Below are 22170 nucleotides of genomic sequence, written 5' to 3'. Positions count from 1 at the left end.
TAAAAAAAATTAAAACCTAAAGGTAATTTGTCCAGTTTCTCAATATGTAATAAGATATAACTGCTATTGCTATTTAATATTACCATTGGATTATTTTCACTGTAAGTTTTATTATACATTGCCAATAAAAATTCTTGGTTTAAAACTGTTTTCTTGTGGTAACAGTGATAAAATAAAAACAAGAAATTACTAACCAGAACCTTACATAAGTTGGCTTTTTTATGTATCAACCATATCAGTGGTGCAGTTAATGAATTACATTTCGAAGCCTTGGCAGCTGTGTGGTATGAGATTAGTGGTCCAGAAGTAAAGCGACTGGCTCAACAGCAAGACAGACTTGGTGAGTCACTTCAATCCTGTTATAACTCAGAAATAGAATTTGGACTAGAGGATCTCTTGAGACTCATCTAGCTAAAAAAAATCCTTTGATGAAAGGTACTTCTATGATTTTATTGAAAACTTTCGATGTGTTACATAATTAAATATAAGTATATTAATCATATTTTAAACAGACCACCCATTTTCAGTCATAAATAATGCAATCTATTAGATGTGTATTTTGCTAGGATAAGAATCACAGATTTGGACACATTTATGCATAGTTCCACGGGGAATTTGATATTCCTTAGGTGGACAGCATGTGCCTGGTCTTCTAAATGTTAAAATCTCATTTTATCAAATTACCATTTTAAGGCTTATATACCACATAACAGAAATGTTTATATAAGATAGGATTGAAAACAATAAAATATTTACTGAAAATACTGGTTATAAGTGGAAAAAAATTACTAGGTTTGTAGAGGGATTTACTAATGGTTGGAGGTCAGTGAAGTAACAATTAGTAATGGGATTATTAAATACTAATGCATCCAGAAGACTGTATTTGAGTTGATACGTTATGTCACCTGAATTTGCTGTTACCTTAAAGAGTTTTGTGATATTCTAAATACAAAGATAACTTGGCCCATCATCATAAAGAAATATTCATGAGTTTCTTTTCTCTAAGCATTTATAATTGTGAGACTAAGGCTAACAGATTGTTTCTGAGTGGATTTCATAACATACGGCTTCTATCTTGAAGCTGTCACCATTGTTGAGCATCTGGTTCTTCCCTGTGAAGATGTAGAGAATTGATTTGATCCGTTCATTTGATATGATTAAGATGAGGAAACTGATTTTTAGTCACAATGTGTTTACTATTCAGAACAGGTGCCTCCCAAGGTAAAAAAAGTTCCTGAAAGCCTAACTGAGACTTATTTTCCTTCAAGTTTGGATGTCTTTGGCACCATCCTCATGAACAAGAATGATTGTCTCTCACAGCTGGAAATAGGCTTACAGAAATACCATTACCCTTAAATTTACACTTCTAATATCACTCCATTTTAATACAGTTGCACAAGTTTATAAATTGTTTTCACTGATTACAAATCAAAATACATATTGAATATCTTTGTACATCATCCTCTGCTAGGCACTGTAGGGAAAACAGAATAGTACAGGATATTCTTTGTTCTCCCTTCTGACAATTTTAACCACTCTTTTCTTGAAATACACTTACATGTCTTTGCTGAGAAGACATGATATGTAAATGTTACAGTGTCTCTGTGGCATTACTAATAACTGCTAGTGGGAGTTACTAGGAGGCGTTTGGGAAGGGGTCGCAAAGGTAGATTTTTGAAATGGATTTTTGAAAAGTAAAGAGGATATTTCAGGCAGGGAAAAGTTGGTTCAAAGGCACAAAAGAACAAAAAACATGTTATGTTTGATAGTCATTTCACTGGCTAAAAATTCACAAAGGGTAATAAACTGCTAGAGAGCAGGGACTGAATCTTGTGTCTTAATTTGCTCAGTCTGCAGTGCGGTGTTTGATGACTTGTGGCCAAAACATTAAATCAGTAGCATTATATGTGGATATAAGTGTTTTAAGAGCACACCTTCACAGGCCTTTCTTCTTACTAGATTGTCAGATAATTATTGTGAAGTAAATGAATAGAAAAGAAAAGGAAATGCTAGTGAAAGGCTAGAAAAGCAGAAAAAGGATGAAAGCTAGGTTGTGGCCAGATTGTTGAGTGCTCTGTTGAAAGACTAAATCTGGACTTTATTCTGTAAGGAAATAGGAGGTCTGACTCTTCTAGAGAAGAGTCATGTAATGAAATGGATACCAGGACCAGCTGAGTTCATTGTTAGTGTGAGAACAGATTGGAGGGAGACACTACTGATCCAATTTCAGTTATTCAAACAGCTCGTCAGTATAGATAGGTTGTTGGAATAATTGTCCTGGAAATAAGACCAATAGGGATCGCGCTTTGCAGAGCCAGGGGCAGGCAGGAAGTGAGTGTTGCTGCCAGTGAGTGTGAGGGTTTGGAAATCATAGATCTGCTGCTGCTGAGCTCAATACAAAAATGTTCTTTCAAATCCTTCTCCATTTTGTCAGCAATCTTCCGGCCACTGCAGTGGGCTTCCTTTCTGTTCTGATGTGGCGGGTCCCAGGTGAGGGATCTGTCCCTCTCCCCCCTCCTCTTCCTCCTCCCACCAGTCTGGACTTAAGAGTTCTGTGCCTCTTTCCTGGAGAGCGCTGGGGGCTTCTGAAGGTTTCTGCTCTGTGTGGAGCAGATACACAGGCAGCGAGACTGCAGAGCTGGGAGCTGAAGAGGACTGAGTCAGGATTTGTTTACTTGTCGCCAGGGAGACAGCCTTTCTACTTGTATATCTTGTACAACATGTAGGGTGGGATTCAGGGTTAGGAATTCTCTTGGAGCTGCAATAGGAAAAACATTCACTGTTCAGACCTTCCTCAAATGAGAATCACTGCTGCGCATTCCAGTGTATGTGTTTGGTTCCATTTGTGTTCTGGAGGACTGCCTTAGAGCCTCTGTTTTTTTTTTTGCTTACTGTTTTGTAGCTTTTTATTGCAGCTCATTTTGTCACATCATTTTATTCTTGAAATTGGTTCATTAGAGCTATCAAAAATCATACTGATATGTAGTCTACACTTTACAATTATTTAATTCAATAATTCAGTGTTTGCAGTTTGCAAGGCAGTGTGGTAAGTACTGGGGTGGGACAAAAACCAAGACCCCGTACTCAGGGAGTACTGGCAGTAGACCTTACAAAGTATATTCATATTTCACAACACAGAATAAGTGCCATAAGAGAGCTAAACATTTGCTGTGTGAGTTCAAGCTAAGGAGAATCAGTTCTTGCCATAGGAAATGGGAGTGTTGTGTCAGGGAGCGGGTGACATGGGTACTGGATCGTGAAGGATGAGTAGGGAAGTGGTTTTACCTGAAGGAGGTGGGAAATATCCTAGTGAAGAGAAGGGTATGTTAGATAAGGAGAAGAGATTGCGGAGTGGCCCAGTTTGTCTGGGGCAGAAGGCATTAGTGAGTGGCTGGACTGGATGAGTGGGGCGGTGTGAGAATTCAGGGCCTTCATCCGTACCTGGCCAAGCTGTTTAGAGTTTACTTGGTAGACAGTGGGGAGTCATTTGTAAAGATTTGTAAAGGTTTTCTGGGGGAATACATGATACAGTCATGTCTGTACTTAGGAGATTAATTCAGTAACAGTCCTTCCCAGCTGTTTTCACATCAGAGCACATGTAGAAAGTGATAATATTTTTACCTCACATTAGAGTAGACCTGGTGGTGGCTGGAGTCCAGATGAGCTGCTTAGAGCTGGGAGCGATTGACCTGGGGCCTTTGGCCATCCCAGGGGCTGAAGGGACCAAGAAGCCACCAGTTAGGAATCTCTGGCTACTCTGTCTAGTTTCTCCTTCTGATCAGACCCATTACAAAGTTGTGGGGGGCCTAACCTGGGACAGTAGGAAGGAAGGGACTGATGGCAAGAGTTGAACCATCAGAGCTGATGCGGACAGTTCTGGGCCAGCAGGAAAATGGGGGGAGGGCGGCGCTTCTCAGGATTGGTGCACTGGTAAAAATCTTTACAGAGGATTTGCCCCAGGTACCCTTGCAAACTTGTGATCCCTAGTGAGGCATCCTGGCTGCCCTCTGTCAGCCCCTGAGCATCCTCTTCCTAGCCCTGTGGGTCTAGTTAGCAGAATTTAATTTGTGAATGTGGGGACAGCAAAGAAAGATGAATTCAGGGCCCACAGAGATGTTGAAGTTAGGTGATTTAGCAAGTGGGAAAACTGATTTGGAAGGGAGACAATGAAGAATTCCCTCTGGACATACTGAGTCACCTGCAAGAAGTAATGGTGAAATTATGGGACTAAAAGAGATTACCAAGGAAGGGTGCTGAGGTTAATGAGTACAGATCCAAGGTCAGTCCTTAGGAGCACATTCATAAGGTGACAAAGGGAAGAGGAGCCACGGGAATCAACACTTGGAAGTTAGCTACTATTATACTGGGTTATGATTATGGACATGAATGGAAGTATTATCCTCCTTTTATCCCTACCTCATCACTGAGAAACTTCAGGCTCAGAGTGATCAGTAATGTGTCCAACAACACCGATCGCAGTAGAAATGATCTGTTTGTATGTTTGTTTGCTAGGCAGTGAGCTCCTTTACATCAGGGATCTAATGTAACGCCTACTACTTTGTAGAACGATTAAATAATTCAAAGAAAGAAGACTACATCTTGTTGGATTGATCATTAAAAACTACGTAAGTAATAATGGCTCACTTTTTTAGTATTTACTGTGTTCTAGGAACTTTACATAACCAAACTCATTTGTTACTTACAAATGACAATATAAAAGTCTTAAGAACAATAAGAATAATTATACTCGTTTTAGAAAGGAGGTAATACAGCACAGAGAGGTTAATTGTCATGCTCAAGGCTATTTATTTGGAAAATGGCAGGCCAAGATTTGAACTCAAGAAATCTGCAGCTAGGCAGAGCCTGGTCCCTGTTCCTAAATATTACACTGCACTGCCTGTTAAAAGGATTAGCATTTGATACACACTTTAAACAGTTTTCTTAGGGATAGATTTAAGTAGGCAGGGCATTCAGGGTAGAAGTGAATTTAATTTGGGAAATCAGGAAATAGTTGGGTTTGACTGAATTGTTATATACAGGAAAGTAGGAGGTCTTGTGCTCTAAACTGAATTTTTGAAAGATTTAAATGAAGTGGGGTGATAGATAAAATACAAACTACTCTGCCAGAAGAATGTAAATCTCACTTCTTCAGAGGAATAATATCACTATATGTTTTTCCAGTTTAGACTTCTATATCACTATTAAAATTTTATGAAATAAAGGACTATTTTATAGTATCTAGTTAATTATATATTTGACCACCCTCTGCCTTGTTAACACAAAATTAGTATGAAATAATAGGGACAATTTTTAGCTCTTTATTATGTAATTATGATTTTATTCTTCTTGAGGCTTTTGAACTCTTAAGTAATTTCAGACCAGGTGCCACTGCAGAACTTAATTTATGACTCCCTTTCAGAAAATGCCATGTACATTCATGTGTATGCCATTAAAATAGAAGAAATTAAATTGTCAGTCTTGCCAAATTCCTGTAAATCACTATGAAACCTTTGGTATCACATTCTAGTGTGTTTAAAGTATTGAGGTCAAGTTTAAATATATTGAATGGTGGTTATTTTTATCATAATGAAGTTGCTATTTAGGCTTAGCATAGATAGAGTCAGTCTTCTGAAAAGATGAGCATTATTCAAGTATGAGAAATGATAATAGTAATTAAAGTCCTGAATTAATTCTTAGGCAGGTTTGTACTGCAAAAATATAAAAAGGATTGTGGTTCAAAAATGGAGAACCAGAGGGTGATGGTCTGAGAATGAGGAAGGAGAGAGAGGAATCTGGAAGCTATGTTTGGTGTTAGCTTTACATTTCCCTTAGCAGTAGATACAATTACTGTCTATGGAAAAGCAGGCATGTTTATACAAAATGGGTATAATTTTTTGCGTTTTTGATTTCCTTTTACAGTTTTGAAGAAGTACACAGAAAACACTCATCAGAAAAAAGCCATTTTTAGTAAACGACAGAATCTTCCATGTATTGCACCACTACTGGCCACAGTGCAGGAGACTCTGTGGACCTCTGCTCGAGTCTGAGGACATCTCCCTAAGTGGCTCAATGGTTCTCTGCTTCGAATTGGACCTGGGAAATTTGAGTTTGGGAAGGACAAGTAAGTCTTGATTTTGGGGAACAATTTGGATTTCTTAGCAAGGGCTGGTTTCTCTGGAATATGCATTAATATCTGCTTCCGATCCGAGGCTAATACTGCCATGATTACAGTCCCTTTGATTGATAAGTCTCTTTGATGACAGGTGAGGAAAATGTAGTCTATAGAAAAAAAAATACTTAATTCTTTTGAAAAGTCCTGACTTTTCTTCCCTGCAGAGTATTACGAATTTGAAGCCCTGTAAAGGTTTAGGCCAAAAGAGGTGTGTCAGGAACTGCCTGTGACTTCCTAGCTCTATTTCACCACACGTTCCTTTAGGACGTAGCAGTGTCTTCACCTCACACCACTCCCTTACCCAGTACTTCCCAGACGCAGTGGCTCTTTCAGTTCCTCAAACCAGGCACCACTTACTTTTTCAGGGGGTCTTGGCATTGGTCCTCCCATCCGTCTCCCCAAGTGTGATTCTTGTCATGCAGATACCAGCTTGGATCTCATATCCTTTAAGCCCTCTGACCTCCCAATCTAAAATGTGATTGTTTACTGTATTACCTATGTAATTGTCCACAGCACTGTCAATGTCTACTATTTTTTGCTTGTTTATTTATTAGCTGTATTTCCCCACTAGAGTGTAAATTCCACAGGGCAGGGACTTTCTCTTACTCACCTCTTATCCCTGACACCGCGGACAGTGCTCTGCCCTTAAATAGCACTCAATAAATATATGTAAATAAATGAAAAAAAAAACAGTAACTCTTCAGTGCATCACTTTTCTGTATCTACCAGGGACATAACTGTACTCACCATGCTGACAATACATCCTCATGGCGTATTTATTTCATAACTGGAAGTTTGTATCTTTTGACCCCCTTGACCCATTTTGCTCACTCCCACCACCCACACCTACCTATGACAGCCAGTCTTCTCTCTATCTACAAGTTCAGGTTTTTTTTTTAGATTCCACAATTAAGTGAGATCATACAATATTTATCTTTCTCTGTCTGACTTGTTTACTTAGCATAATGCCCTCAGGTCTATCCATATTGCCACAAATAGTAAAGATTTCCTTTTAATGGCTGAATAATATTCCATTGTGTGTATATGTACAATGTATATATACATGCATACATATATTCACATATATTTGTATATGTATATATATGCATGCATACATAATACATGTGTGTGTGTGTGTCTGTATACACATTCATATATATTAATCTTAGTCCTTAAATCAGTAATGCTAAATGGGGAAACACTTCAAGTATTTTTTCTAAGTCAGGAACAAGAAAAGGATGGTCAGTATTTCCACTGCAGTTCAACAGATGTAACCAATGCAATTAGATTAAAGAAATTGGTCAAAGGCCCAAGGATTAGTTAAACTATCTCTTTTTGCAGAGGATTGTAGTAACCTTGGAAAACCAGAGAATCAATGACAAAACTGTAAGTCAATACAAGGTGACAGGGTGTAATAGCATGATGAAATCAATAGCCCTCATATATAGGAAAAATTACCAGTTAGGTAATGTAACAGTAGAAAAGAATCTCATTTACAGTGTCAACAAAGAAGGTTAAATACTTACCAATGAACTTAACAAGAAATGTGCAAACTTTAAAACACTCCTGGATGACACAATTAAACAGATAGGAAGACGTCTTCTGGTCTTGAATAGGAGAATTCAACATCAATAAGATGTCAGTTCTCCCTAAGTTAAATTTTAAATTTAATACAATCTTAATATAATTCCCAAAGGTTCTTTAAGGATGGTAAAATCGACACTACAGTTCATTTAGAAAAACAAACATGTAATAATAGTGAAGAAAACACTAGACAAGACAACTTTCAGTGGGAGGACTAGCCCTTCCAAACATTGAGATATACTATAAAGCCTTTATAATTAATAGTGATAGTGGTGCACGAATAGACAAATAGTCAGTTGATACAGAATAGAAAGCCCAGAAATAGACCCAACAGTTTATGGAAATTTAGTTTATGGCACAGATGGCATCTCAAATCACTGGAAAAAGTAGGCCTTTTTTTTATTGTGGTAAAAAAAACCCCATAAAATTTGCCATCTCGACCATTTTTAAATGTACATGTCAGTGTTAAGTTTATTCACATAGCTGTGAAATAGATCCTCAGAACTTTTTCATCTTGCAAAACTGAAACTCTATACCCATTAAACAAAAGTTCCCCAATTGCCCCTCCTCTAGCCCTTAGTAGCCCAATTCTACTTTCTGTTTCTTTGAGTGACTTATTAGATACCTCATGTAAATGCTGTCATACAGTGTTTGTCTTTTTTCGACTGGCTTATTTCATTTAGCATATCCTTAATGTTCATGTTGTAGCATGTGACAGGATTTCCTTCTTAAGGCTGAATAATATTCTATTGTATGTGAACATTGTATTTATCCATTCATCAGTTGATGGACACTTGGGTTGCTTCCACTTTTTGGTGGGTGGTAAATAATGCTGCTATAAACATGGGTGTGCAAATATCTCTTTTGAGTCCCTGCTTTTAGGACCATTACCTTTTTTAAAATATTGAAGTGTCATTGTTACACAATCTTGTATTGGCTTCAAATATACAACACAGTGGTTCAGCAGTTACCCACATTGTTAAATCCTTACTCCCACAAGTGCAGTTACTATCAGCATAGGAAGATGTTACAGAATCATTGACTGTATTTTCTGTGCTGTACTACCATCCCTGTGGCCAACTTACATTATGATTGAGAATTTTTGTGCCCCTTTATCACTCTCCCCCTCCCCACCCACTCACCCCAACTCCTCCGCTGTCATAACCACCAGCCAGTTCTCAGTGTCTGTGAATCTACTGTTCTTTCATTCATTTTGTTTTGTTTTGCTTTTATGTCCCACAAATAAGTGAAATCATACGGTATTTGTCTTTCTCTGCCTACCTTATTTCACTTAGCATAATAGCCTCTAGAAGGGACATTGCCTTGTAAAACAATGATTTGTTAGCCTTGCTTTTCCATGCTGAAGATATTAAGCATTCAGTTTCTCAAGGATATGAAAAGAAAAGGCTATATGATGTAGACCCTTTTAAAGGTAAAGCCACAAATATTACCTTACAGGTTTTCGATGTTCTGTCATTCATTCTAGTGTGAGCAGATGGACGTAAATGATGATCCAGTAAGGACAGTCATCCTATTTGATTACTTTGACATAATTTTGATAAATTTGAAAATTTTAAAAGTAAATGGAAGATGTAATACATATTAAATATGAAGATAACGATTTCTAAAATCTTAGGAACCCATTTTAATTTGGGAAATGTCAAGCATCCCATATCCTCTCATGCTGTTCTTCTGCCTACAGGGTAAAGATTGGAATGAACTTAGAAGTCACCATAAGGTTTTTCTTTAGCTCTCTAAAGTGGGAGCTTTTTGAAAGGGTATGAGAATCAGGAGAATGTAAGTTGCTTTTCCTGTTGTAGTCCAGTATGTACTCAAAAGTTATCACCTCTTAATTTCAAGTTCTCTGGATGGTCAGGTTGTACTGGAAACCTATCTCGATCTTGTTTAAGTTTGAAATCTCTCATTTTGACCCCATGCTTTTCTTACTAATACTTGTTTTTCTATTTTTGCTCCAATTTGAAGGTATAATCACTGGTTTGATGGAATGGCTTTGCTTCACCAATTCAGCATGGAGAAGGGCACTGTGACATACAGGAGCAAGTTTCTACAGAGTGATACATATGAGGCCAACAGTGTTCATAATCGAATTGTGATCTCAGAATTTGGCACACTGGCTCTTCCTGACCCATGCAAGAATGTTTTTGAGCATTTCATGTCAAAGTTTGAGCCGCCTGGTAAGCAGCCTCTAATATACCCAGAATTTGCAGGTGATAGTGATTATTTAAATTATTATGAAATATGGCAACCTGTATAAGTATAAATTTTGAAATTAATGTATTTTTTTGGCATGAGAGGATGTTTAAACTGCATTCTCCCTCTGACAGTGTGCTTAGAGTCTGCTACACAGTAAGTTACAGTGTTTTTAAATAACTCTGGGGTTTGTTTCAGCAATGACAGACAACACCAATGTCAATTACGTGCGGTACAAGGGTGATTACTACGTTAGTACTGAGACCAACTTTATGAATAAAGTGGACATTGAAACCCTGGAAAAAACAGAAAAGGTAAGGTATAGGCTAAAAATGAATAAAATAGGCCCTAAAATTTTTTGCCATTCAGAATACTTTTTAGAGTAGTAGATATCTAAAGAAGACATTTTCCCCTTAACCAGAGAAAAAGAGAGTTACCCACTGACTGAGGTCATTGTGCGCCTCTGTCCTGGTTAGAATGGCCTGTGGGGTTGGTTTTCTTTAAAGAAATTCTGGACTTCTGCTTCCTGAGCCCTAATACCTGAATGCTGTGGTAAAAGAGAAATAGTAGAACAGATTTACTTGGCCAGTTCAAGTTCTTCCAGGTTACAGGTAGAACTGGGCTGGAGATTGTCTAGGCCCTGCTGCCTTTGCTTATTAACACCTTAATTAGAAATAAAATAAAACTTTAGACCAGAATGTCACATTCTTATTCTTTTGAACTCTGTAATCTTCGGCAAAAAAATATCCTTACTGGGTAATCATTTTTCTGTTGTTGGTAGTAGTGGTTTTTTTGTTTTGTTTTTGGTCTTAGTTGCTTTTTCTTTAGTAGCAAAAGTAATTATGATTTCTCAAAGGTGAGATATTAGGGCTTACTCAGACTGTAGTTTTCATATCTTATTTTAAATGTAATTGACACATCTACTGTCTCTGCATCTGAGTAGAGAGTAAATGTCTCTGATGGTCTTGCACTTGCAGGTCAACTGGAGCAAATTCATCGCTGTGAGTGGTGCAACTGCACATCCTCATTATGACCCAGATGGAACCACATTCAACATGGGCAACTCCTATGGGCCGCACGGTAAAGTTGGGAGGGAGATCTTTTTAAAATAATTGGGAGTTAACTGTCTTCTTAGGGTTCCATTATAAGATGGAAACATAGGAAACTGCATTTGCAGGGTCGGAAAGAAATCTCCAAAGTGGCATTACTGAACTTAAAGCACGTAATTTAACAGTAAGTATGCTCTGCGGTACTTTTGCACCTATGCTTAGCAGCTGGTTTTCTGTGTTACATTTTTAGCACGACCCAAGTTTCATTGTGCTTTTGGCTCACAGGCATCATGGGGATTTTTTTTTTTTTTGGAAGTCATAGTTACTGTATCACTAAGGAATCCACCGCTAGGACTGTCATGAAGCCCGGGGCGGGTCAACAGTGGCAAGTTCTGGGGGTCACTGCATCCCCCTCTGGAGCCTCTTGTTACAGCCACTCTCTTCTCTTTCTACCTCAACTGAAAGCCCAGATGCAGGAGGCCTCACCCCCTGCCCTCCCTTTCCTGGAAGATGCCAAAGCCACTGAGGTAGGAGGCTTTTTCAGAGTAGACGATGACTTTGTCTTCCCAGAAGACAAACCCTCTGCTTGGCTTCTTGAGGCGGATGGCCACCCCGGACCACGGGCAGGTCAGGACCTGCGTAGCCTCAATGGAGACGGGGAGGAGGAGGAAAGGGAACTCAGATGGGGTCGTCTCCTGTAAGAGGATAGGGATTCTCAGTGTGTATTTCTTAAACTTGAATTTTTAAGATTGTAAGTAAAGGAAATTTAGAATGCTGCAGAAAACAAATATGGGGGAGTTCACTGTCTGGCACATGGAAGCAGCTTATTTTTTTTATTTTTTATTTTTACAAATTAAGTCCTAATTTACTTTGATTATATTCACAGATCACATTCTCTGTTACATTGTTATTTTATTTATTTGTCATACTCATCAATTTTAATTCTTATGTATTATTTTTTGTAATTATTATTATTTTTTTTAATTTTTTTTTTTGAGAGGGCATCTCTCATATTTATTGATCAAATGGTTGTTAACAACTATAAAATTCTGTACAGGGGACTCAATGCACAATCATTAATCAACTCCAAGCCCAATTCTCAACAGTCTCCAATCTTCTGAAGCATAACGAGCAAGTTCTTACATGGTGAACAAGTTCTTACATGGTGAACAGTACAAGGGCAGTCATATCACAGAAACTTTTGGTTTTGATCACACATCATGAACTATAAACAAGTCAGATATGATTATTCGTTTGATTTTTATACTTGATTTATATGTGAATCCCACATTTCTCCCTTATTACTATTATTATTATTTTTAAATAAAATGCTGAAGTGGTAGGTAGATGCAAGATAAAGGTAGAAAACATAATTTAGTGCTGTAAGAGGGCAATTGTAGATGATCAGGTGTGTGCCTAAAGACTAAATATTAATCCAAGCTAGACAAGGGCAACAAAACATCCACGGATGCAGAAGATTTCTCTCAAAACAGGGGGGTGAGGTTCTGAGCCTCACCTCTGTTGATCCCCAGTTTCTCACCTGATGGCCCCCCTGCGACTGTGCTTGTCTTAGGTTGTTCCTCCCTTGAGGAATCTTACCCGTCTCTGGCTGACCAGCCATCTTCCGGGGCCATACAGGGAAATGTAAAGTTGGTAAGTGAGAGAGAGAAGCAATATTCTTTGAAAAGGTTAGCTTTTTACTTCTTTGCAGATTTATGCCCTGTGGCTTCTATGCCCAGCGTTTGTCTTGAGGTATCTTTACCACTTGGAAGAATTATGATACTTGGTAATTTTTGATATGAGGCACGAATTCCACCAAAGGGTTGTAATTAGGAAGGAAGAAGAAAAGCTATAGAAGTAGCAGACGGAAGAAAACATGGGAAGATTGATTATTTCTTTGACATATCTTCTTGTAGAGTAACATAAGCATGTATAGGTCTTAAACTTCAAGTAGTTTCATTTTTAAGGTAGCTCTTTAGATTCTTTAATATTTAAGCAGCTCTGTCATTTACTTTCATTAAATTTGTGAACCATGGAATCACCTAGGTTCAGGGTATGTTCCCTCTAGGGAATCTAAATGTACTACAAGCCCAGAAAAATACTTCTATGTTTGGTGTTATCTGGAGAGTACTGGGACACCTGTATTTCAGGTTAAGGGAACACCTGTGTTTGATGGCAGTGGGATCTGAAGCTGAAAGGCTCCAGGCATGGTTGTCTCACTGCTGGAATATCACACCGACAGCCACGTTCATGCTGGGAGCAAAAGCGATGGAAGGCGTCTAGCTCATAACTAACCTTTAATCACACAGTCTCTTTGGGACTTACAGGTTTGGAGAGAAGATGGTTTTTATCCCTCAGAGCCTGTTTTTGTTACAGTACCAGGAGCCAATGAAGAAGATGGTGGGATTATTCTTTCTACAGTGATCACCCCCAACCAGGTAAATGTATTTCCCTGTTACTTCTCAGAAAGGTAGCACTGAGTCCTGTGAGGTTGTGTTTAGTGATGCTGTTGATAGTTAAGTCTGATTCCAAGATGGCACCTTCTCCCCTTCCTCCCTCTCTTTACTATATACATACCCTTTCATCATAATCCATACTTGACTGTTATTTTAAAGTTCTATTCGTAGAGCCATATAATAATTCACATTTGCACAGCTGACTCACAAACTACTTTCATACATATTAGCTTATTAGTTGTCATCAAAACAACTTTGTAGATTACCATTTTACACATGTAGTATCTGTAACCTAAAGAAGTTGAAAGGGACTTATATCAGATCTCATAATGGTACAGCCAGAACTTAAATCTCAGGACCACCATCTGTGCTGCCAGTTTCAGCTGATTAACCCGAGTCTAATGTGGGTCACTAGGTCACAAGCCCTGAATTAGTGTCTCAGTAATGTTGATATCTAATTTCTTGTCAAGGGCTATCTTTTGGCAAATGGGTTCACTTCAACTTGTATCCGTTATTTGTGGCTGCCTGGGGTGTAGGATTCTGAGGCTTTTACAAGGATTTGTTAAGAAAGGTGCTGTGTGCAATTAGTAATGTCTGCCATGGGCCTAGGAGGACTTAGTCTTCATATCTTGCACTTGCCACTCCTGTAATTAGACCAGGCCAAACCTCAGTTGGCCTTGCAAGGCCACCTTTCGAAAAGCTCCAAAGTAACACAAAATGGAGGCATTTTTAATTTGGGAGAAAGAATATCTATTTTTTCTTAGAGATTAAAATTGGGCAGGTAAAAAGACCCTTAAACTCAAAGACATCCTATGAAGGTGATTGATATAAACAACTTAATTTCTTCCTGTTGGTATGAACTTCTCTAGCCATAATTTCCTTTTCAGTCCAGTTCAGCAATTCAGCAAAAATTTAGTGTAGGGACAGACAGGAGGCACCATGCTAGGTGCTGGGGATGGATATAGAGATGGCTTGGTCTCTTCCTTAGGGATTTTACAGCCCAGTAGAGACAGTTTTGATAGGAAAAGAAATTTCAGTATTGTTTTTCTTCTTCTAGAATGAAAGCAATTTTCTTCTAGTCTTGGATGCCAAGAACTTTGAAGAACTGGGCCGAGCAGAGGTGCCTGTGAAAATGCCTTATGGATTCCATGGCACCTTCGTTACCATCTGAAAGGACAACCACAAGCTCCGCAAGTTAGGCGTAAAATGAATGTGCTCTTACAAAAGAGAAAGCAAAAAGGAGGGCAAGCCCTCCAAAAGGAGTGCAAGGACTGCTTTCCAAGCCATAGACAAGTGGGTTTTAAGTCAGAATTCATGAGATAATTGTGGTTTTATGTTTTCTTTGGGCTCTTCCTTCTAAAACATTAAGCAAATGTTGGCACAAACTCTTGAAGAGTTCTGAATTTACATTTACTAGCTGTGTCTTCCTCTAGGTGCCAAAAATACATGAAAGAACAACCAGAACTGGGTCATTGCCACCACCAAATAGGTGGGTGACCGAGATCCTCACACTTGGGGAGAATACACGTGATCATAGATAGTAGGACATGAATACAGATCTGAAAAGCACCCTTGGACTTTTCCCCACATTCTGCCTGTGGCCCCTGGTCCCAAGGTGCTCCCAGAGGAGAGGGAGCCAGTAAGGTCATGCCTGAAGGCTCCGTCTAAACTGGCTGTTTTTCTGCTGTCCTCAGCAGACACCAGAGCTGCTGGGCCACCTCCCAGCCAGACCCCCGTTTAGCCTTGGGAGGCTGTTGTTCTGAGGGACGTTGCAGAAACCAGGCATTTCTTCTATGTCCAGGCATATAGTTCTCTCGATTGATGAAAACTTGTTAGTTCTTCATTAGGCAACAGGTGACACTAGGGACCATATAATCCCCACATTTTTAAGCCCTACTGGTTCTTACCAAGAGTGAAAATCAGCCTACGTCTGTCGCTTACATAAACCACCCACTCAATAACAAGTTCGAAACCCGGTGTTGCCTTTTCCTTCCGTTCTACGCCCGTCCTCCCCACCCTTGGGCCGATCAGACGGTCCACACTCCCTCTGCGCGTTGGGGGTTGCAGAAGGCCCCCCAGTGTGGTTCGGGGCAGCTGTGAACACGGCCTACTGCCCAGTCCTGGACCAGCGCGGCCCACTTCTGCTTCCCTGTAGAGGTGGTTCCTTATGTCGCGTTCCCACGCTGCAGGCGCCACACGTTGGGGTTTATACTGGGGCAAGAAAGTACAAGTTATGAGTTTTGTGCCTGGGATAGTGAGATACGGAGAAAAAGCAGTGCTTACAGAATGGCAAGGAGACGCCTAAAGAGAACTAATACCGCAGACGTGGGAGCCCAGGGCCGAGGTAACCGTCGGAACATCAGGCCCCGGATGTTTCCCGGACGTCCGCGGAAAGGCGTGTTACCCCCCCCCCCCCCCCCCCCCCCCGGGCCGGACCTTGCTGCCCTCGGGCAGGTCCGCAGACCTGTAGGCCTCCACGCCCCCCTCGCGCCAGGGGACGAGGCCAGCCGTGGGACCACAGGGCTCTGGCGTCTACAGGGTCACTGAGGGAGGGTCAGTGACGCAGGTCTAAGCTGCATATGCCTCATAACGCAGAGCAGAAAGTTCTGGTAAAACTGGCCCATGACCAAGTCCCCAATCGTCTGCAGGGCCCTCCTGAGCCCGGCTCGCCACTGGCCAGTGTGGCTTTTAAAAAATTTAGAGGAAGAACTTTGCACATGTGGAGGCATATTTTACCAAAGCAAGTAAGTAAAGCAGCTTCCCAGAAATTCCACCTTTTGCCCCTGGTGTTACGGATGCTTTCAGTTTCACTCGGTGAGGGAGGCCTTGGCTGGCGCGCTTCCCCTGGGCCGGTGTCCGCGTACGGAGAGGCGGGCACAGTTCGTCCTAGCGCCCCGACGGGTGGGGCCCTACCCGACCCCGCTCGGCCCGGGGGCCCCCGATCTCTCCAAGCTGCCGAGCCCTCCGCAGCGCCGGACGCGGTGCAGGCGGGGCGCACCGCGGCGCCACCCGAGCCGCCGGCACGCGGGCCGGCCCGACACTCAGACGGGCCCTCAACGCCCCCAGGGCCGGCAGAGGGCGCCCGGCCGCAGTGCGCAGCCGCGGAAGGAGGTCCTGGCCCCGACCCTCTCGCGCTGCGCAGCCGCAGAGGGGGTTTGGCGGCCGCGGTCGACTGACGCGATGAACTCGGTGGGCTCGGGCCGTTCCCGCGGGGCGCGGGTGACCCGCCTCGTCTCCTTCAGTGCGACGCACCGGTTGCACAGGTGGGTTGTGCCGCGGTGCCCTCAGGCCAGGGAACTGGGGCCTGGCGTGCGAGTCGGGGAGCGGCCGCTGGGCCCTATGACGCGGGGTAGCGGTGTGAGTCGCGCCAGCGCCGGGGGAGGCGGGAACGTGACTGCGGGCGACGGCCTCGCGCGCTCCCGGGAGGCGCGGTTCCTCCGTGGGGGCCCTGCGGCCCTGGGTGTGGCCGCGAGGAGCAGCCGGGCGGGCTGCGCTGCCCCCGGGGCCCTCGGCGGCGGCTCCGAGCCCCCAGCATGTGTCGCTTAAACTCCGGGCCCTCGGCCGCCCTGGGGCACCGGGAGGCGGTTAAGGAGCGCCCCCCCCCCAGCCCCGCGCACCCGCCGGCGCCCCGAGGGTCGGGTCCTCGCCCGGCCAGGAAGCTGTGCGCAGGGCCGAGACGGGCGGGAGGGCGGAACCGGCTGTGGGATTTGTGCCAAGCGGTGCGGTGCCCGGTCTGATGCGGGGCGCGCCCCGGTTCACACCACAGCCGGGCAGGCAGACGAGGACTCCCCGTTTTCAAAGGCCGGAGCAGCTACCAGCTGGCGGGGGAGAGGAGGCGGCTGGGCTTGTCCACGCTGACATTTTTTTTTTTTTTTTTGGTCAGCAAATCTCTGAGTAATCAAGAAAACTTGAGACTGTTTGGGAAATGTAACAATCCAAATGGCCATGGTCACAATTATAAAGGTGAGAGAAAAACGGATGAAGTTTGGCCTTTCCAGTGAGGGTGGGAGAGGGCTCCTCAAATCCGGAGATTTTAGAGTTACGAGCCTCGGGGAAGGGGCCGGAGGCCTTGGGCCTTGAGGGAGGAGTTACGTGGGATTCGGAGTGAAACCGTCTGCGGTGGCCGCGTGTGTCGTTTTCACTTTGTATCGTTCTGTTACGGACAGCGCGTAGCAGTGAATGGTGCAAATGACTTTTTCCTTAGTCTCTAGCAGCATAAGATCTTTTTGGCACCGTGTTTTCTGGTTAGGTATTACTGAGGCCAATGTTAAAACTAGATCGTATTATTTGAATAATGACTGACAAAAGGGGAATATTGTTTAGGAATATGCTGCATGATAGGAAGGTGGAGCAGGTCTTAACGTTGCCAGTGGTGTTCCAAGAAAGTAATTTATGCAAACATAAGAGACTTGATTATTTGAGATATAGTTGATGTCTCAGAAACCAGCTATGGTAGCCATAGGGTAGGTACCACAGCGTGTGCTTATGGTAGAGTGAAAAACCAGAAAAAGCATCATCAGAAGATGACGATTTCTAGTTGAGTTGCTGCCTCTTACTTGATTTTTCTTCTTTTGCTCATGGAGCTGAAAAAGAAAAGTTGTCAATTTGTAAAACACTGGTCACCATGATTTTTCAAATGCTTCATATAAGCACTTGTTAATTTACCAAGCATTATGTAAACTTTTATACATTCATGTAGGTAAAGCAAATTGCTTGTTCAGAGAGGTACTGCCCTGAATTGGACCAGCTGGATGGATAGCTGGACCTCTTCCCATTCATTTTCTGCTTTTACAGGCAGTGGCTGAGCAGCATCTTGAGCCTAGTGGAGAGTCCCACCCTAGTGTGTCAACACTGTAAGCAGAATTGACACCCTTTTGGCCTTGGCTAAGCCCCTCTGTCTTGCTTGAGTCTTGTTTTGGTTTATGAAATGATCTTAACTAAAATAACGGATTTTTGGGGAAAATATAAAGACAGTTTTGTGGGGCAGAGGTCTAACACTTAATATATGTTGCTAACTTGGTTTGGATGCCAATCTGTTGACAGTCATGCTGTTTTACTGATATTTTGTTTTCTTCCCCACAGTTGAGGTGACAGTACATGGAGAGGTATGTGCTGAACAAAAATACCCCTGTGGTTTGTGCAGACTGTTGGGCCCTTTTCAGCCAACATGATGGAGTCTGTGTTGAAAAATTCTGCTCAGTTCAGTATTGCTTCATTTTTGGCCTTTGTGTCTGGTGAGCAGCTGCCATTCTAGATCTGTGCTCTCCCCAAGTGTTAGCTTCATGTGCCGTACGTATGGGGACAGGTGGAAGGGCAGTACAGTGCAGGGGGTGCCTTCAGCACTGGTGTGTCCCTGCTGAGATCCATGAAGGTGAATGTGGCCATAGTTTCTGCACATCATACAACCTTGACTAATTGACCAGAGGTTTAAGTGTGAAAAGTGTAGCATAGTAATATTCACCTTTTTTATTCCTTAGATTGATCCTGTCACAGGAATGGTTATGAATCTGACTGACCTCAAAAAGCATATGGAGGTAATGCCATGTTGGGTTTTTATAATGTGCTGTCCTCTAACTGTAATATTTGATGACCTCGTTTTCGTTCCCCAAGCAAGTATCCTCAGAGGTTCTGTGACCTTGTGAGTGGACTCAGGTGTGGGAGGGGGGGAGCAGCTGGAGGAAGTACTCTCAGGTTCTTCTAAAGATGTTCGGGTGACTGATGGAAATTAGCACCATTGTATTTCTGTATTGGGAGTAATTGTAGCCTGTTCACCTTGTATTCCTTGCTGGCATATCCTCATTTCCTCCCTTTAACAAATTCTACCCTTCTTTCAAGATACAGCTTCTTCTCTGAATCGCCCTTATGCTTTGGATCATAGATTTGCCGGTACTGTTACAGTCACTCTAGCTTTAGGAGAAGCTCTCTGCGGCAGTTCATCTTAGGGATGATGCAGCTCTTTGATAAGGACTTGCTGATTGTATCGTTGTAGAATTTTTGCATTGTAAGAGATCTTAAAGATTGTCTAAGACAACTTCTTCATTCCATAGATTAAGATTGAGAGATGCTGACCATTTGACCAGGTTGCCCCAGGTTATGTGATTTGTCCTTTACAAAGTTGGGAGCACATTTCCTCCTGTCCAGATTAGTTTTATTATGCCATCATTTCACGTGTTTACTTGGTTCTTCACTTAAGCTCTGCTCCTTCTTTTGTTCTAAAATGTGACATTTGTTTCATAAAATCGCTGTTATTAATAATCATTACTAACACATTACTTGTCACCCATGTATTCAACAAATTTGTCTGCTTTGCATCAGTCTTTCAGCTACAAAAATGAGCGGGACATAGCATGACCTAGAGTGTTTCTGCTGCTTTTCCTAGAAGGTCAGTAGTAAGAGTGCTCAGTAAGTGTTGGTAATACGTGAGTAAGAGAGTGAGTGAATGAGCAAATAGCACTTAAGGAAAACTACAGCTTTGCATTTACTGGGGACATAAAATACATACACAGCATTGTACAGTGCAACAAATGAAATGTCCCTAACAAGCATATGATTAGATATTAGAGGAGTGGTTCTCTGCTTTCCCCACCTTTGTATACCTGAAGGACCCCACACACTCCCATCAGTAAAAGTGACTCCTCGTGGTATACAAGTCAGAAAGAGCCCTGTAGAGGGAGCCTCAATGGAAAACCTGATACCTGAACTGTAAGCGAAGATAAAATAAAGATACTTATTTTCTTGATAATCTGTGTGGAACTGCCCTTTATTTGATCCATTTTAAAGGCTGTTTGTTTTAGGACTTACTCTTTTTATAAGATTGTATGTTTGCCTCAAAAAATAACTGCTGTTATTACGGTCCCTTTGAAGCCATGCCATATGGAAAATTAGATTATTTCACAGATGCTTTGAGAAATAGCTAAAGTAAGACATTAAAAAGGATAAGGCAATTACAATTCTTCCTATTGGCAAGGAAAAAAACTATGTTAATATATATAAGCATCAAGAAACAAACAGTCTTCGCATACTTATTTTTTCCTCTGAAGTGCCAAAATCATTCTTTAAATTACTCCCCATAACGGAAATTTCGAACTACTTACATAATTTAATCTTAGTCCTTTAGAAAATGTAGTAGTCACTGGATCTCTGTCCTAATGACAATGTGGCAATGTGCAGAAGGTGAGATTGTCATGGAGAAGTGTTTTTTGCAGCTTTTTGGACAGAATTTGGGAAGGGAATTACACTTGAGTTACTGAATCACACAGTGGCTTGTTACAAGAAAGCTCCAGTGGATTCTCTAGTTTTTGGTCTTTTTACTTTGCATTCAGTAATGAGTGACCAGTCATTACGGAGAGCTGGGCCTTACTTCATTTTACAGCTTCAAACTTTGAGGTCGCTTTGTAAGACACGGGTATGCTCAGGCATCTTCACGACAAGGTCGAGGGGCAGAGATGGAGCACTTTGGAATTCGAGTGTGAATGGGGTCATGAGGTTCCCTTTCTTTTGTCCGTAGGAGGCAATCATGAAGCCTCTTGATCATAAGAATCTGGACCTGGATGTGCCGTACTTTACAGACACCGTAAGGTGAGTGCTGATGTTGCCTTTCAGGAAGAGTAAGAAAGGTGGATTGATGTCACATTTTATCTGATTGCTGTGTGATTTCCAAAGTTTAATTCAACATGATCTTTTAAAACTAGAATTTCTGTGCTCTGTAAATATTCATCCTGAAGTTTTATTTACCTTTTCATCTTCTCTCCTTTTTCCTGCAGCACGACTGAAAATGTAGCTGTATATATCTGGGAAAGCCTCCAGAAATTACTTCCTGTGGGAGTTCTTTATAAAGTAAAAGTCTATGAAACTGACAATAATAGTGTGGTCTATAAGGGACAGTAGCTCTTAGGGCTTACTACTGTGGAGAGATTTAATTTCTTCCCATATTTGAAAAGGCCTTTATCCCCTTGGACAATTTAGAAGCTATCACATAATGGTTGTACCTCCACAGTGTGTTCTGGAGCACCTGAGCTACTGAAATCATTGTGAGTAAGATCTGTTTTAAATTCAAATCTGTTTCAGAATCTAATTTTGTAATGTATCCTGTGTATTATTTAGAGAGTCCTGTGTATTATTTAGAGAGTTTTATCTGTAGATTAAATATCACTTCATTTTCAATAAAATGTTTTAGTGTATAATTTGAAAGCAAAAGAAATCTTCATTTTTTTCATTATCTCATTTTTAGTATTCATTTTTTTCTTGGTATAATAGAACTGGAAAAAATATTTGTTAGGCTTATAAATATGTAGGTGAATCTTGTGAAAAAATAGAGTTAACCACAAAATCTGGAAACATAAATGGCATATTTCTTAGTAGATAAAGTTCCCCTGATTACTGTTGGTTATGCTAAAGGCACAAGCATCCTCCCTGAAAGTCTGTCCTCTGAGGCGGTGCTTCCTAGAGGAGTGCTCACACATGGAGGGACTGCAGCGTCAGCACGCACCGCGGAGTGCGGCCATGAGCTGCCAGCGAGGAACAGCACGTGCACGGAGAGTCGGGTAGCAGGGAACTGCTCGCTGTGTACCGTGCATGCTGTAATACTTGGCTCTCTTGTACATCAGTGTATCATTTGTGATGCTGTTTTTAGGCATTAAATAGTTAGATACTTCATACTTTGTACCAGGTACGGTTCTGGGTGCTTTATATACATGAA

General features: G+C 41.6%; 2 protein-coding genes and 1 long non-coding RNA gene across 4 annotated transcripts; 2 read left to right on the top strand and 1 right to left on the bottom strand.

Annotated features, from left to right (window-relative positions):
* The first annotated feature begins 233 nt into the window (after positions 1-233).
* Positions 234-15447, top strand: BCO2 (beta-carotene oxygenase 2). 2 transcript variants are annotated; one of them, XM_073239815.1, is made up of 9 exons: positions 234-340; positions 4513-4625; positions 5920-6121; positions 9740-9951; positions 10166-10281; positions 10945-11047; positions 11145-11200; positions 13344-13454; positions 14530-15447. In XM_073239815.1, exons 4-9 carry the CDS (start codon positions 9762-9764, stop codon positions 14641-14643), a joined length of 690 nt encoding a protein of 229 aa, XP_073095916.1. In that variant the 5' UTR covers positions 234-340; positions 4513-4625; positions 5920-6121; positions 9740-9761; the 3' UTR covers positions 14644-15447. The 2 variants fall into 2 exon arrangements, with proteins under 2 accessions (XP_073095916.1, XP_073095915.1); XM_073239814.1 differs by lacking the exons at positions 234-340; positions 4513-4625; positions 5920-6121; positions 11145-11200 and having other exon boundaries at positions 13393-13454.
* Positions 14498-16644, bottom strand: LOC108401552 (uncharacterized). Its single transcript, XR_001854219.3, has 2 exons — positions 16247-16644; positions 14498-15683 (listed from the first exon to the last, which is right to left on the bottom strand). It is a non-coding gene; the product is annotated as an uncharacterized lncRNA (long non-coding RNA).
* PTS (6-pyruvoyltetrahydropterin synthase) lies at positions 16577-21655 on the top strand. Its single transcript, XM_036992759.2, has 6 exons — positions 16577-16735; positions 17356-17435; positions 18555-18577; positions 18950-19006; positions 20980-21050; positions 21236-21655. Exons 1-6 carry the CDS (start codon positions 16653-16655, stop codon positions 21357-21359), a joined length of 438 nt encoding a protein of 145 aa, XP_036848654.1. The 5' UTR covers positions 16577-16652; the 3' UTR covers positions 21360-21655.
* The last annotated feature ends 515 nt before the right edge of the window (positions 21656-22170 follow it).

Source organism: Manis javanica, chromosome 6 (assembly GCF_040802235.1).
Source record: "Manis javanica isolate MJ-LG chromosome 6, MJ_LKY, whole genome shotgun sequence".
Taxonomy (NCBI): domain Eukaryota; kingdom Metazoa; phylum Chordata; class Mammalia; order Pholidota; family Manidae; genus Manis; species Manis javanica.
The sequence above is the reverse complement of the archived record's forward strand: the minus strand, read 5'-3'. Positions and strand labels throughout refer to the sequence as shown.

Excerpts from the sequence above, each read along its gene's own strand:
- BCO2 (XM_073239815.1), top strand. The coding sequence starts at position 9,762 with ATGGCTTTGCTTCACCAATTCAGCATGGAGAAGGGCACTGTGACATAC. Across the intron at positions 9,952-10,165 it reads GTCAAAGTTTGAGCCGCCTG|CAATGACAGACAACACCAAT; the intron begins GTAAGCAGCCTC and ends GGTTTGTTTCAG. Across the intron at positions 11,201-13,343 it reads TTAAAGCACGTAATTTAACA|GTTTGGAGAGAAGATGGTTT; the intron begins GTAAGTATGCTC and ends TGGGACTTACAG.
- PTS (XM_036992759.2), top strand. The coding sequence starts at position 16,653 with ATGAACTCGGTGGGCTCGGGCCGTTCCCGCGGGGCGCGGGTGACCCGC. Across the intron at positions 18,578-18,949 it reads AGGTGACAGTACATGGAGAG|ATTGATCCTGTCACAGGAAT; the intron begins GTATGTGCTGAA and ends TTTATTCCTTAG. Across the intron at positions 19,007-20,979 it reads ACCTCAAAAAGCATATGGAG|GAGGCAATCATGAAGCCTCT; the intron begins GTAATGCCATGT and ends TTTTGTCCGTAG.